The 14,812-nt window shown below is 51.8% G+C and overlaps 4 protein-coding genes across 4 annotated transcripts; 1 reads left to right on the top strand and 3 right to left on the bottom strand.

Annotated features, from left to right (window-relative positions):
* Positions 1–392: 392 nt before the first annotated feature.
* Positions 393–2,517, top strand: PV07_08012 (uncharacterized protein; the record flags this gene model as incomplete). Its single annotated transcript, XM_016395136.1, has 7 exons — positions 393–781; positions 841–1,045; positions 1,104–1,429; positions 1,484–1,817; positions 1,876–2,204; positions 2,261–2,410; positions 2,464–2,517. Exons 1-7 carry the CDS (start codon positions 575–577, stop codon positions 2,515–2,517), a joined length of 1,605 nt encoding a protein of 534 aa, XP_016248555.1. The 5' UTR covers positions 393–574.
* Positions 2,518–3,773: 1,256 nt separating this feature from the next.
* On the bottom strand, positions 3,774–4,548 carry PV07_08011 (uncharacterized protein; the record flags this gene model as incomplete). Its single annotated transcript, XM_016395135.1, has 3 exons — positions 3,774–4,102; positions 4,157–4,357; positions 4,431–4,548. 3 exons carry the CDS (start codon positions 4,546–4,548, stop codon positions 3,774–3,776), a joined length of 648 nt encoding a protein of 215 aa, XP_016248554.1.
* A 156-nt stretch (positions 4,549–4,704) lies between these two features.
* On the bottom strand, positions 4,705–5,640 carry PV07_08010 (uncharacterized protein; the record flags this gene model as incomplete). Its single annotated transcript, XM_016395134.1, has 1 exon — positions 4,705–5,640. One exon carries the CDS (start codon positions 5,638–5,640, stop codon positions 4,705–4,707), a length of 936 nt encoding a protein of 311 aa, XP_016248553.1.
* Positions 5,641–5,944: 304 nt separating this feature from the next.
* On the bottom strand, positions 5,945–7,522 carry PV07_08009 (uncharacterized protein; the record flags this gene model as incomplete). Its single annotated transcript, XM_016395133.1, has 1 exon — positions 5,945–7,522. The coding sequence occupies one exon, from the start codon at positions 7,520–7,522 to the stop codon at positions 5,945–5,947; it is 1,578 nt and encodes a 525-aa protein (XP_016248552.1).
* Between the last annotated feature and the right edge of the window lie 7,290 nt (positions 7,523–14,812).

Raw genomic sequence — 14,812 nt, 5'->3', positions numbered from 1 at the left:
TGAGCATGGGAACTCGAACAGACGGTCAGCCTGGTCGCTGGACAGCCGGTCACATGAACGGGATTTTGTACGGTCGGCGAGTGTTTAGTGTCCCCGAGGACGGCCTTTGCACCGCCATGCTGATCCATCGTGCCATCCGCCTGCAGGAAGTCTCTTACCAAGCCCTTCACGTCTTTGAGCCGTCTGTCCTTCCCAGCACTCTAGCTCTCGAAGCACCCTTGCCTAGCCCGGCTTATCTGACTGACCCCAGGTTTGGTGACGGGAGCTCGATATGGGTGGTCGCGGGGGCCCCTTGCGCGGCTCGAGATGGGCCCCATCGAAACGATCTGGCATGGGGACCAGGGCAGTGGCTTCCTAGGTCGGCGTTGCTGGGAGAGCATTGGTGTCAAGCAGAAAAGTCGACCTGGGGTCCTTGATAAACCCAACCCAGTCCCACGTTCTACACCCGATGTTCGCCCCATCACACTGTCTGCGCGTTGCAGAGTGACTTCGTTTTGCTCGCTTCAGTTGCAACACTCCCAAATATACCAAAAGCTAGAGCAGCTGTGTTCATATAGTCACCTACGACATCAAAATGGCGATCGGAACAATCCTCAAGCAGGAGGTTGTCGCCGGTGAGGATGAGAAGCACGCTGCCCAAAAGCCATATTTTGGCCTCGGACATGAACTGCGCGCCAGCATCTCTCCCATTTCTATTGATGGAGCTACCGAGGAAGGGCAAATCTTCTCTATGGGTGAGGTGGACGCCGCCTTGGATGCGAAAATGAGACTGCTGAACAGGGTATCACGTCTCTTCATGGCAAAGTCCCGCGATACATCCGTGCTGACGCTCTTCCCCAGACAATTGACGAGATCGGCTGGACCAACATGCACCTGAAACTATTCTTTCTCAATGGATTCGGATACGCCGCGGATTCCCTCGTCCTCTTGTTGCAGTCCGTGACTGCCGGCCAGGCTGCCCTGGAATTTCAACCGTCTTTCTCCTACGGCCTCACTGTCGCTGCCTACTCGGGAATGTTGGTGGGAGCTCTATTTTGGGGACTAGGTAAGAGAGCCCTCGATCGGAAACTACATATAGGACTCTGTCCTGAATATACCTGAAGGTGCGGATGTCGTGGGCCGCCGCTTCGCCTTCAACACCTCCCTCTTTATTTGCTCCGTCTTCGCAATCGTGGCCGGAGCGTCGCCTAACTGGTACGCCCTGGGCACGTTTACTGCCCTGACTGCCTTCGGTGCGGGCGGCAACCTTGTCCTCGACACGACTGTCTTCCTCGAATTCCTCCCGGGCAATAAACAATGGCTTCTCACTCTTATGGCCTGTTGGTGGGGGCTCGCTCCCGTCATTGGCGCTGCCTTCGCATGGCCTCTCCTTTCTCTACCTCAATTTATCTGCACCGAGGCTGCAACCTGCACCCGTTCGAATAACATGGTAATCATGGTCTCGCAATCGTGAGTGTTAACCTGTTCTAATCTCATGAGGCAGGGCTGGCGATATGTTTGGTTCGGCAACGGAGCTTTGGTTTTCGTCCTTAGCATACTGCGGGTGACGGTGATTCGGCTCAAAGAATCTCCCAAATACCTTCTCGCCAAAGGCCAAGATGCAGATGTCGTCCGTACCTTCCAGGAGATCGCTCAGACGTACAAGCGACCGTGCAGTTTGACTGTTGAGGAGCTTGAGGCCTGCGGAACAATCCTGCCCACTTACGGGAAAGCAAGGTACGGCTTCAGCGAGTTCATGGCTCATTTGCGAGGACTCTTCGCAACCAAGAAACTGGGCATTTCAACCGCGATGATTTGGTTTTCTTGGCTCTTAATTGGTAATAACTGTCCTCGGTCTATAGAGATGAAAAGTGATGTTTTGCTGACTTCCTTCAGGCCTCGCGTACCCGCTTTTCTACGTCTTCCTCCCTGAATTTCTCGCTAGCCGCGGCGCCCAAGTTGGACAGCCCGGTCCTTATTACCAGTGGCGCAACTATATGATTACCAACACCGTGGGCATCTTCGGCCCCGTTGCCGCTGGGTTCATGTGTAATCTCAAGTGGCTCGGTCGCAAGTACACCATGGCCATCGGCGCCCTCTGTTCCATGACGTTCTTCTTCGCCTACACGGCTGTGCGGACTCCTGCCCAGAACATTGCTTTTACTTGCTCGATTTACTTCTTCGTGAACATTTACTACGGCACGCTCTATGCCTATACCCCCGAGGTACGTGAACCAAATGGCTGCTGCCTCACAGAAATCCACTCTGACCGGACCGTCAGTCCTTGCCGTCTGCGCATCGGGCCACTGGGAACGGAATCGCCGTTGGTTTCAACAGAGTCATGGGCTTGGTCTCTGCGTTTGTTGCTGCGTACGCCGACACGGCCACGTCTGCACCAATCTACATCTGCGCCGCACTCTACATTGTCATGGTGCGTCCCTCCAGACCTTCCTGATTTACAATGACTGACACTGCATTCACTAGGCTGTCGTGGCAGTGACTTTCCCATTCGAGCCTTACGGCAAGAGGTCCATGTAGAAGGTATCTGACAGCCGGTATGACAAAGATGTTTGTGTTTGGGAGAAGAAGTTGAGACGGCCTTTCTTTTCTAAGAAGAGGGTGCAGCCCTGAAACTGTGCATCGAGGATCATATAGGCTTAAAGAGGCATTAGTGACGTTGGTGGCGACAACCATAACCATAGCGTCGAGGACTAGGTAGTCTATGAAGAATGGGGATGCCATCCTTGGACGACCTAATCGAGGCGTCCACATACGTGTTCTGTACAAAAGATAGTGGCAGTTGAGTACCTGAGACTGAATCCCCCAGTTCTATAGGATAATGCTTCTCTCGCTCTTTTTGTCACGAACAAGGGGTGCCAAGACCTCAAGGGGTCGGGTGTATATAAGCGTACGAGTCGTAGGCTACCTTTCGAAGCTCCCCAGCTTTGGAATCGCTGTCGTTCTGCGCCTATAGATAGGCAATATACTTATCAGATAGTTCGCTGGCGAGCCCTTCTTGACAAAAAGAAAGACCACCAACCCAGAGTGGCACCTCCCGAACCAACCAATCAGAGAGTAGGATCGTTTGCCTGTACAATGTATAGCTAAATGTCGACCAATCACGTTGCTCGTCCACCTAGCACCTCAGATCCCCTTTCCACCTTTCCCATTACAGAAGGGTTGTTAGGGTTAAGCCTATCCCCCGCTGTAAAGGTCGAGGACTACTCTGAGAAGGACTCCTCTAGTAGGGTCTGCGGTCCTCCGGTAGGTGTTTATAAAGTATTCGATGATAATAGGTTTGTCAGGCCATCGGTTTCCTGAGACCGCCGCCGTTCTGGCGGTCGCGATGGCCCTGTTGGATTGAAGGACGGCGTTCCTTGCCGTTTAAAGAACGCAGAGGCCCGCGAAGGCTGTCCAGTTGGCGTTGCTACCAGATGTGACTCAAGTTGGAGGACATGGTTCTATTTCTGAAGGGTCCGGGGGACCGTCAGACTATATAGTCTACGTGGCCGTATCAGAGGCTTTACGGATGCGGTGCAGGCCTCTGCGGTCGTCATTACACTTACAAAATCCCTGCCAAGGGGGCAAAATGTCACACCATTCGGAGCTCCTGTCGCACATACCTTTCTTGTAGGCAGGGTCCTCCTGGCCGTATAAGCGGTCTCGTAACATATACGATCTTATCACGAAGACAGCTATCTCGTAACGAGGTCTTATTAGCGAACGCAAGGCTGAGAGGTAGCCTTGCTATTAGCCTGCTTCTCTCTTGGACGGCCGTGACAACGTCCCTGGAATCATGAGATCGACCAACGGCACATGCTGCTGTGTACCCAGCACGTCTCTCTCTCCAGAGAACCCTGTGCCCAAGGTCTCGCGATGGTACATTTCCAGCCGAGAGCTGGCTCGAAGAATTGCAAGGCTAATATCTCCTTGTCACCAATGTGGAACAGAGTCTTGACCGTGTCTGCTGTCAGCAAATTTGCCGCGCGGACACGGTCATAGGCCTCCTTGGAGTCAAACAGGACGTCGAAGGTGAGCTCAAAGGGGCCCGAGTCTTTGCTCCGGATGACTTGGGCAATGTCTCGAAGAAGTACGGCCTCTTCGGAACGGAGACCATTTTTGACTGTGGAACACTTGTTAGCCGTGACTTGTGGCCATAAGGGTGACTTTTTCTTACCAGTGAGTGGTTGTGGTTTCGGATTGATAGCAGTAGAGGGCTTCCAGCGAGGCAATGTGCTGGTCTTCTTGATCTGTGAAACGAGGTTGGAAATGGAGCGCCTTCCAACCTTTGAGTAAGAAATAGGAAAGAGCTGCAGAGGGTCGTCGATGTCGAGAAGATGGTAGATACTCCACCCGAACGTAGGTCCAACGGCCTGCTCTTGAGGTCAGAGGGGGAAGGCCACGTTTCCAGAAGTAGCAAGCTGGTTCTCGTAGGAATTGTGAAGACAGACCGTTCGTGCGGAATTGGCAATGCATAATGCACGATCTGGGCTGGGTGCGAGAATTCTCCGAGTAATGCAACTTCATGTGAAGGAGCAGGGTCGGGCTCAAGTGGCCCCATGACCCCATCCCGCCCGAAAACTCGAAAGATGAGTTGGCATTGCTCCGATTGATGGAGGTCCGGATACAGGGTCTCTACATATCGGCACACCTCATCCAGGAACCCATCCAGACAGGATATCAGGATGGGGTCCCGAATGCCACCGAAAAAGCAAGCCCGATATCTTAGCATCTGGACGCCTTCGAGTTTGACTTGATAAATGGGCGTGGGAACAAATGAGGAACCACAGACTCTGGTCGTTTGACCATCATCGAGCTGTTCGTATCTCGCCCCTTCCAGATGTAGTACAACCCCCCGGTCCCGGGAGCCGGTTGGGCCGAGTCTTCTCGTAAAATGTGTGTGCAGCGACCGAGAGGGGTGTACAGCGTTGCATTGGGTTGACAGGAGTGTGATCGAAGCTCGCTTTCCGCACCGTGGCGAGCATGGATCGGCCTTTGGGTACCGCACACAAGCCTCCGCACTCCAGAAATCTTACCAGCATGCCATGCCACCCCGAGGTCAACGCCCCGACTGAGACAGAAAGCCGCGAATGGAGTAGGGTCATAGGCCCGCCCCGCGACAATGACATCGGGGTCGTGATAGCTTTGGATGGCCTCGAGGAAAGGCTCAGCACCCATTTGAGCGACAATCTTCATCGTGTCATCCACAAGTTCATGGGTCAAAGCGTGGACGGGTCTAAAGGGGTGAACCAGGCCCTCTCGTAGTTTTCTGTGTATTGTTTCTCTGGATATTTCCGCCTTGATTGAGGCAACCTCAAATGTCCAATTCCTTTGAGTCGCAATCTCCGACACGATGGACTTGAGATCATCCACATGTTGATTGCTACCACCTCCTCCGGCCGAACTGATGTACACTTTCACCTTGAGATGGAAACAGGCGTCCAGAATGAGCGTGAGGCCTCTGACGTACGAATCATACCCGTAAAGGGTCGTCCCAGCCCCGAGGTTGAATGGTCCCAGATCCGTTGACCCTGCATCGACGATGATTGCATCGGCGCCGCACTCGACGACTCCATACGCGAACTCGTCGGCATCATACCCATAGCCTAGAATAGGGCTTGGTGTAAAGATTCTAATTTCGTCTTTCTGTTTAGGCAACATGGTCCCGTGATGCCGGAGGGCCGTAAGGGAATTGGCATGAGATGTTCTTGTAGAGAGATCTGATGGCCGCTATCACATCGATCTGTCCGTCTCAAAGATACTTGAGTAGGCCTTTCCTGAACCGAACATCGGAGGCAGGGACCAGGCATAATTCTGACCTGAAATGCCGACAGGTGGGGATCGGCTGGAAATTTCCCAAATAGTAAGTCGAGGGCCGAGAGCCTTTCCCAGACGTTACTGGCCGGCACCATGTTGGTACTTCAATTGAGAGAGCAGCATGAGGAATTTCATTTCCGTGGTCCCATTAGCCATCCATCCGCCGAGAAAAATGGAACCCTTCCAGATCTGTAGGTTGCAAGCCGTTCACTCCAAGGTTGCTCCTCCCAATGCCTTCGGTGTCCACTTCGGCGCTCGCAAAACGCCAGGGACTTTGTCGAGGAGCACTGAGTCCAGTGACTTCATTGATGCAGTCCGCCAGCACCAAAGAGAATTCTTTCTCGAAATCCCACGTGGTTATTGTCGAGATCAATCCTACCAACACGTGCCTGTACTTGTCCAGTCCCCTCTCAAGATGCTGACTGCCTACAAGCCTGTGCACTATCAGTGTCATATCAACCAGCTTGCCCAATCCTATGCTGCGAAGTTCACCATTCTTTAGAGCACTAGTGCAGGACAGAACTGTCAGCGCCCCGTCGTAGAATGACCGCAAGAAATCCGGCTCTGAATCGGAAAATGCAGAAGGAGCTGTTTGTCGCCCGTCTGGGCAAACATGTCTTGCCATGAATTCAAGCCATCTCCATTGATATGATATGAGGACGTCAGCGGTCTGCTTTCGCCAGCCCGCTAAGAGTTGCTCGTCGTGACTCGTATCCGATGCGCCCTGGAGGAGGCAAGCCCAATCCTGCGAAGTCATCCCGAACTCGTCCCTGGCCAATTGCAATCCAAGTTGTGCCAAGAGATATCTCGAAGAACCTGGAAGTGACATGAAATGGATGCGAGTTAACCGACGGAGGAGCGCATATGCTCTCTGCTCCAATTCATCTCCGTCAATGGAGGTCTGAAGAAGGCTGTAGATCTGAAGCGGGTCGAAAGCTCGCCGGGAACGCCGTCGGCTCCGACCATAGATGGAGTACGTTGCCGATTCGGTATTGAACAAAACCATTTGGATTCGTGCATATCTCGGGTTTCTGATAGGCACCAGATTGGTCTCAGAGATCGATATCATCTCCAGGATGTTGATGGCCTCTTCCAAGTAAAGAAATGAGCGATTGTGGCGATCAAGAACGCTGTAGCCGCAGAAGAGGAAAAGACTGGTGACAACAGTATCAAGAGAAGGGCTCTCGGCAAAATCTGTGCGCGTTCTTTCCACCTCGACCTGTCGGATAAGCTCGACCAGGGGCGTTTCGGCGTCCTTTGCCGCCGTCATCCTCCACTGTCTCGCCTGGTTCATCATACGAATGGCCAAGAGCAACGCCCGAAATTGAGGGTCGGCTTCCCCGTCCCCAGCGGCAAGTTGCCTGTAAACCGAGTCGCGATCGATCACTGGAAACACAACATACAACAATTGTATGAAATCGCTGACAGCTCTCTCACTTTCCTGACAAAATCCAGGGGATCCGTCAGCTTCTATGGTGGCCACATTGCTGGGCTCCACATGGCTTTTTTGGCCCACAGCAGTCGAAACGACAGCAGTCATATCAAGGGACCGCTGGTCGAGGTCAGATGGTGGGGAATTGTATCCTCCCGTAGGAAACGGTGTGAGGATGTCTGGCAGCATTTGAGCTGAGCTCTCGATCCATTGCATGGATTCGTCCAATTCAATTTGTCTTTCTGGGAACATAAAATCGAGTTCTCCGATATCTGTGAAAAGAGTTTCCGGCATCCATTCAAAAGGTCCACACTCAGAAGTGTCTTGACCGTTGAGGCTGGTATTCTCAGGAATGGATTCGTCAGTGAAATGAGGCGGCGTTGGCGTGGCATCTGCCGGTGAAGAACACGGAACATTCGTTGCCTGCCGCTTCCTGCGTTGAGCATGGGTTCCTTTGGGATTGGGAGTACTTGAGGTATCCCTGCATCGGTGAAACCGGTGAGCCCAGGTCTTCGACAGGAACAAGGAAGAATTGAACAATGCTTACCCATTCTCGGGTTGCTTCCTCCTCCAACGTGGATCCGTATAACAACATTCTCGATTGGAGTAGATACAGCGAGAGCAAGGTTTCTCATCGACAAGAGCATTCACAGACGGCTTTTGATGTGCGCTGGAACACTTCTCGTCGAGCACGAGTCCACATCAGCTCGAAATCCACGAGAAGCATAACTCAACATGGAGATGTTCTTACTCTGACTTTTCGATAGCGACACGCATCGCAGGCGCGAGGCGCGCTGTTTGCGGCTTTTCGAGGACCTATGGGAATGATGCTGAACATGGCGTCTAGGTACTGCCGAAAGGGGTGGATGGCTTTCGAGGTTCAGAACTTCAGAGTCCAGTCCAAGTGCCATGGGAGTAATGAGGGCTGCGTGGCGAAGCAATGAGCGGGGTGCAGCGGCACTAGCTCCGGTCTTCGGAAAGTCAATGAGACAAGACGAGACTCACCATTCGACCTATGCTCTTCAAACACATCTGAGATCATGTCCAGTGCGTATTCGCAAGCAGCGTCTGAAGCTGCCAGGTAGCTGGTGGATGTTCGCTTCGTCCCGCAGTCACTGTTGGCAGCTTATTCAATGATTGATTAATTAGCTTCGGTCCCAGAGCGTCTACGTGCAGTAAGAACTTCCAAACTGCCACACTGCTGAAGCGAGAACACACTCTAGACAAGGCCATAGGCAGGACCTCTGTAGAAACATGATTTCTTTTCACGACAGGGGATTGATTGAATTCGGGATCTTCATTGACAATTCTCCTCTACGGTTGTTTTGCATTGACCGAAAGGCCACATACAAGTTGAATCCATTGTACCTAAAAGCTCGTGTGCAGAGCAACATTCAACACCCTGACCTGATTGCGGATGAACTGCTTTGTAACCCAAGCCTCAGTTGCCCAGTTGAATCCATGAGGAACTCCAGGGAGGAGCTCCAGCTGCGTCGGAATGCCGGAATTGCGAAGGTGGAGGGCATAAGCTATGCCTTGATCTCGCAAATAGTCCAGACCGCAGACGGTGATGTGTGTCGAAGGGTGGTTGGCGGGAGGATTGGACGCCAGAACTGACACGTAATGATTGTACACATCATCGACTTTGGCGTAGTTCGCTGATCACCAATGGTCAATCACGGGGCCTTGCAAGTATGCTTCAGATTTTAGGATGGCTCTTGAGATTGACAAAAGCTGTTGATTGCTTACCGAGGATTTCACGAAACGTTTCCCGAAAATCAGGAGGCCCGGTACATGACTTGTGCGCAATCTTTGCATCTTCAACACTTTTCAACGGTCCCGTGAATGCGTCAGGGCCACACGTCGCTGGCACAACCAGGTTCACTTGTCGAATGCGGGGACAAGAATGTTCTTGACTATCTCGAAGAGCGATTCCGGCAGCAAGATTTCCCCCTGCAGAGCAGCCCCATAACGCAAGCCTGTCTGGGTCGACATTGTATTGGGGTGCATTCTTTGAGACCTACAGAGCGATCAGCCAACTCTGTCTTTCGAAATGGGAGAAACCTGGGTGCGGGAATAGGCGATGCGGGAAGACTGACCCATCCCAGTGCGTAATAGCAATCCTCGTGTGGAATCGGGAAGGGATGCTCTGGAGCGAGGCTGTAGTCAACACTGAATATTACTGAACGTAATTCGCTGGCGAAGAAAATTGACATTTCTTCGTCGTTAGTCGAGTTGCCGTGAATCTGATCAGCATCAGCATGAGACAAAGACATATGGACAGGAGAAATACCCATCCACCTCCGTGAAACACGAGAACACCAGGTCGACGTGCATTTCCTGGGCACTGGGGGTCATATACGCGGATCGAAAAGGCCAAATCCGGTCTGTACGAGAGCTTGATGTCCTCGATATGAACCTGAACTTCTGTTCGCACTCGATTGATGTGAATTGGTTTCGGCATCGGCAGATAAACTCTTTCAATCCACTTTCGCATCCCTTGTACATTCGCTCTTGGTGGCATTGTCTCCCAGTCGACATCCAGTTTCTGGAAAGCCTAAAAATGGCAGTCAGTCATTGGTCGCAGAGCCAGAGAAGCAGATGGACCTCGAGGAAGTTCTGATCAGGATATTCCATCATACTCAACGCTTTGTCAGGATTTGGCAGTCCCAGGTTCGTCCGCGTCTGTTCGCTAGGGCGCGCATCCTCCTGGGCCAATTTCAGCGCTTCTATAGATTTGGTGGCGTCTCCGTTCATGTCTGGCATGGTAACTCGTGGTGGGAAGTTCTCTCCAAATCTCGTCCGTTCAAACAGTAGAAATCTTGTGGCTAGGGAGATTCTAGACGCGCAACACCTTCGATCCCTTTGATGGACCTGGTGATATGGAGGGCGGGATTCCCATCATCGGTTTAGCGCTACCTCAGCAATCCGCTGCCGGACCTCTCTTTCCGATTCTGGAAATCGTGGTCCGGTAGAACGAATGCAGGGACGCCCACGACGCTCTCCGCAATTCCATTCCGGAGCGGGCTTAACACACCGGCAGGCAACGCCATGTACGGCCACGCTCCAACCCAGTGATTGCTATTCGCAAATTAGCAAGTCAACACCGAGAGGGGTTGATCTCGAGCATCTTAAGACATGATGATACTTCTGACAGCCCCGGATTTTATTTCTGATAACTTTCTCTGGATGATTCGGCCACCCCTCGCTTCTTGGGTTCTCGAAAATGACGACGACCATTCTGAAAGGTGTTGAAGTCCACGATTCAACCATGGAAAAGCACATTGAAGACTGTAATAAGGTGGAAGAATCCCAGCCGCTTGAGATCCGTCAAGCCCCCCAAAATTGGTGGAACTGGCGTGTTGTCCTGAATTGTACGCGATCGACCCTCATTCCGAATCGGTGTGTCTTACTGACTGACGTACACCAGTGATCATTGTCGGGTCTGCCAGCGGCCTATTTGGCTACGACAATGCTTTCATCGCTCCTCTGTTGTCCCTGCCTGAGTTCATAGCGAAATATCAAGGACCTGGCACGGCTTTCACGGTTGGTCCTGCCACCCGTGTTCATCGGGCCACATGGATCCTCTAATCCGCGATGCGCCTAGGCGAGGAATCTCAATCTACTAGTGTCTGTTCCCCTCGTTGGCGGAGCTGTCGGTGGAATACTTGCTGCCATTGGGCTTCAACATCGATTCGGTAGAAAACGAGCGTTTCTGATTGCCTACGGGGCGATATGCATACCTGCCTCACTCTTGCAGTTTTTCTCCCCAAATATGGGCGCTTTGGTGGCTGGAAGGTTTTTCAACAGTACGGAAATCAGTTCCTTGAGTCGCTCTTTCGATGCCCTAGCTGACCACTGTATTTCTCTTTCAGACTTTGGCATCGCTGTCCTAATGTGCGTCTGTCCATTGTATCTGGCCGACCTTGTTCCAGTCCATCTCCGCGGCCGAGCCGTGGGGGTCTGCATCCTTTACAAGAGCGGGTCTGCGGTGATAGGGACTGTTGCCGTATGGGGTTCGAAGAATTTCGACACCAATTGGCAGTACCGGCTCCCCTTGCTCATTCAAATCGTTTTGCCGGCCATTCTCTTCCTGCTCACATTGTTCGTCGCCGAGTCACCTACGTGGCATGTACTACAGGGAAATGTGGAGGAAGCCAGATTGATATTGCTCTCCTTACGACGGCACAATGAAGAGGTCGTCAATGCAGAGCTCGCCAGCATCGTTGTCGGAGTCGCATCGGACCGGAAAAGGAAGGCGAATCGGAGCTTCTGGGAAATCGTTCGCCCTGAAAACCTCAAACGGACCATCACATCGAGTGCATTCATGTGTGCCAGTCAAGTCGATGGTCAGATCACGGTCCTACAATATTCGACAGTCGTACTGCTGCAGAGCGGGGTGACCAGTGCCTTCAATATCACGATTCTGATATACACACTCCAGTTTGCCGGCATGTTGGTTGGTCCTGTTTTGGTGGACAAGGTAGGCCGTCGACCGGTCGCACTGGTGGGCTTCAGCATCCTACTTCTGCTCGACGTGTCGATAGGAGGTTTGGCATGCGGCGGGTTGGCCACCACCCAGCAGAGGCTCATATTGGCTTCTCTTTTCATTATCTTTGGCTTCGTCAATGCAGCTTCTTTCCAGTCCCTGTAAGACCCTGGAATTCGACAAGCAGCATTCTCGGCTCGCTGACTTTCTCAGATGCTTCTTGTTGGTCGCGGAGATTCCGACGGCCAAGTTGCGAGAACCTACTACGGCTTGTACGTTGTCACTCTATGTTCGGCCAAGGGAGACTAATCAAGTAGCAGGGACTTTGTTTTGGAGCCAAACCACGGCCTGCATTACCACCTTTGCTGTACCGCAACTGACGAGTGCCGATGCGTGAGGACAGCGATCTCTGTTACCAGAGAGTTACCACAGCTGACTCAATGTTCCAGGGGTAATCTCGGCGCGAAAGTGCAGCTAGTATTTGCTGGCTGCCTGATTCTGACCATGATATTTACATACTTTTACCTGTGAGTTTAGACTTGGCTGTTTTTTGTTCAATTTTGGTCGTACTAATTTTTCTTAGACCGGAAACCAAGGGCCGAACATTGGGTGAGATTGACGAAATGTACGCGGCGGGAATCCCTATGAACAAATGGAGAGGTAGGTCCGCCCAAGAGAAGCTTCCGTGTGGTTCTTTGATTGACGATGATTCCCAGGCTACAAATGTGAAGTGCTCATAGAGAGCTCTCAGTCAACCATGGAGAAGTCTCAATCAAACTGAACCGGAATGTGCCAATCTACTTTCACCAGTAACAGGTGCAAGGCCGCCAGACCAATGGTCACATAGTTCCTCTCCTTGACGTCAAGGAACATGGAGAAAAGTTGCAACTAGGCCATTATCATATTATGACCTCCTTCGATCCTTTACCTTCGTTAATTCGTCAACCCTGATGTCTGCTCACTCTGTTTTTTTGCATTCCCTGCTCGATGCCCTCAGGCTCTGGCCACCAAGTCATCAACCTGTAGTCTTTACTAATCTAAAATTCTGTTATTCGAAGCCTTGGTACATCGAAAGGCCAAGATATAGTCCATCATGTTCGAGAGGTTGGACGGATCCCTTTCTGTTTCCGAAGGGGGACTGTTTCTAGTCCCTAGCGATAGTTGCATAGTAGTATAGTGCATGAGCAGGCAAAGTCAGGCGCAGACGACGAAGAGAGAACGGGCATTCGCAGGACGGGGGGCGATGTAGAAAAGGGCTGCGGTGTAGATCTTAGCATCGAGGGAAGGGATCTTCCAAAAGCGACGGCATTGACCTCCAGATTCGGCAGAAAATTTCCATGCAACCCAGTAGCCGGGAAACGAGACCTCTACACCTTGATGAAGATCTATTTCGGCACCCTCTGAGTTCCAAAACGAGCCCCGTGGGATTCTGATTCTCCCCTCCGTCAGATCAGTACCGAGTACGGCCTACGCGTCCGCGACTTTCTGCAATCAAATTTAGGCAGCATTGTGAGGGCAGGGAATCTGCCAGGTTCCTGACGCCCGTCTGAAACGGATGCCTGGCCGAGAGGAAAGTATAGCCGATCGCAACGGGCCGTATTAAGTCCCTAGTGTGTCTGCTCAGGCAGTGCTCAGGGAGCACTAAGTGATGCTCAGCTAAAGGCTCAGGTTAAAGCGGCCTCGCTCCCTTTCCCGAACGAAAAAGGGAAGGGATAAATGTAAGGGAAGCAGTGGATAGACAGGTTAATAGAAGCAATCACACCTGGTACAGATAGCTCTAGCCCTATATACAGAGACTCAAAGCCTTGAAGAGGGTTTGAGTAGGGTACGTGCAGCATGCGCCCCTGATATGTCGTGTGACCTTGGCGCCCTTGCCTGGCCGGTTTGTTGTGTTTGGGAGGGGATCCCTAACATCCTCCTGATCCACTCCCGTCCGGATCGATCGTAAGTAATATAAGGATTACTTCCCGAACACTGATAAAGAAAACAAGTTAGCAGTGTGTAGCCGAGTATCAAAGAGTTACCGTATCTTGCATCTCTAAACCTTATATAACTAAGATAGGCTATTAAGGTTTTGCGCCGAGATAAACGTGTACTAGAGGAGGAGGTGGATACCTTCACTCTAGGGTGAAGGGTAGAGGGAATGTGCACGTCTCAAAGAGTTCGGGATTGGTGTTATCTATTCATGATACAGAGAGCAAACCGCATCGCAATAGTCAACAATATCGACCGAATTGGAGACGTTATATTACAATGTTGACCGCTTGAATCGTTCGACGACGTGGTGCAACTGTAGAAAGCATTCTGGAAGAGGTGACGCAACACCAGGTGACAGACCTTGGCGGCCGACATTTTCCTGGCTGACGAGCGTGGCTAAATCTTCAATCCGGAAAGACGATAACAATCCAATACCTGCGTTAAATACTCTTTCACGTCTAAGAGCATGCCCCTAGATATGGAACCTAGCGCAGTAGGTGCGACTTGGAACTCGGTCGGCTACGGCGTCTTCGGCCACAGGAAAGAATAGCCTTAGGACGTAAGCCGTGGGCCATCGGTCGATGGACGCGTCCCCTATAACCGGCGACGTCTCGAATGTCCTTTGCGCTTGATTGACGGTCCTCAAAAATCAACATACCAAGTCCCAAAAGCCGAAAGCTATCTTGCACTTTCCTATTTCTAAACACAGTATTATGCCAGCATGTTAATGACGACCCGTGTTTGGCTCCTCGCACTGGTCACGGCCTAGATGGGACCATTTTCGGACCTTTACCCTTCGTCAAATCTTGTCGGCGGGTACGCCAAGGCAAAGGGACCTGCCTCGTAGCAAATGGTAGACTTGTAAGGCGCAAAGACTGTTGTCAGCCTTGCGAAGGACCTTTGTCCATGAGACGAAAGCCGACCTCTAACGAAATCGGGATTGTATATTTGATCCCCCTGAAGTAGAAGCAGAAACACAGACGGTAACGACACACATCGTAGTTGTCGTGGACCGGGGACGAATATCGAGAGTCGAATAAATGGACTGGTTGGTAAACTGGTCAGTAGGCAAGCACAGCAGAACAAAGGGGTGCTCATTCGCCATAAGAGAATCTGGC

The sequence above is a fragment of the Cladophialophora immunda genome, assembly GCF_000835495.1.
Source record: "Cladophialophora immunda strain CBS 83496 unplaced genomic scaffold supercont1.4, whole genome shotgun sequence".
Classification (NCBI taxonomy): Eukaryota; Fungi; Ascomycota; class Eurotiomycetes; order Chaetothyriales; family Herpotrichiellaceae; genus Cladophialophora; species Cladophialophora immunda.
This window is presented reverse-complemented; position numbering and strand designations above follow the sequence as displayed.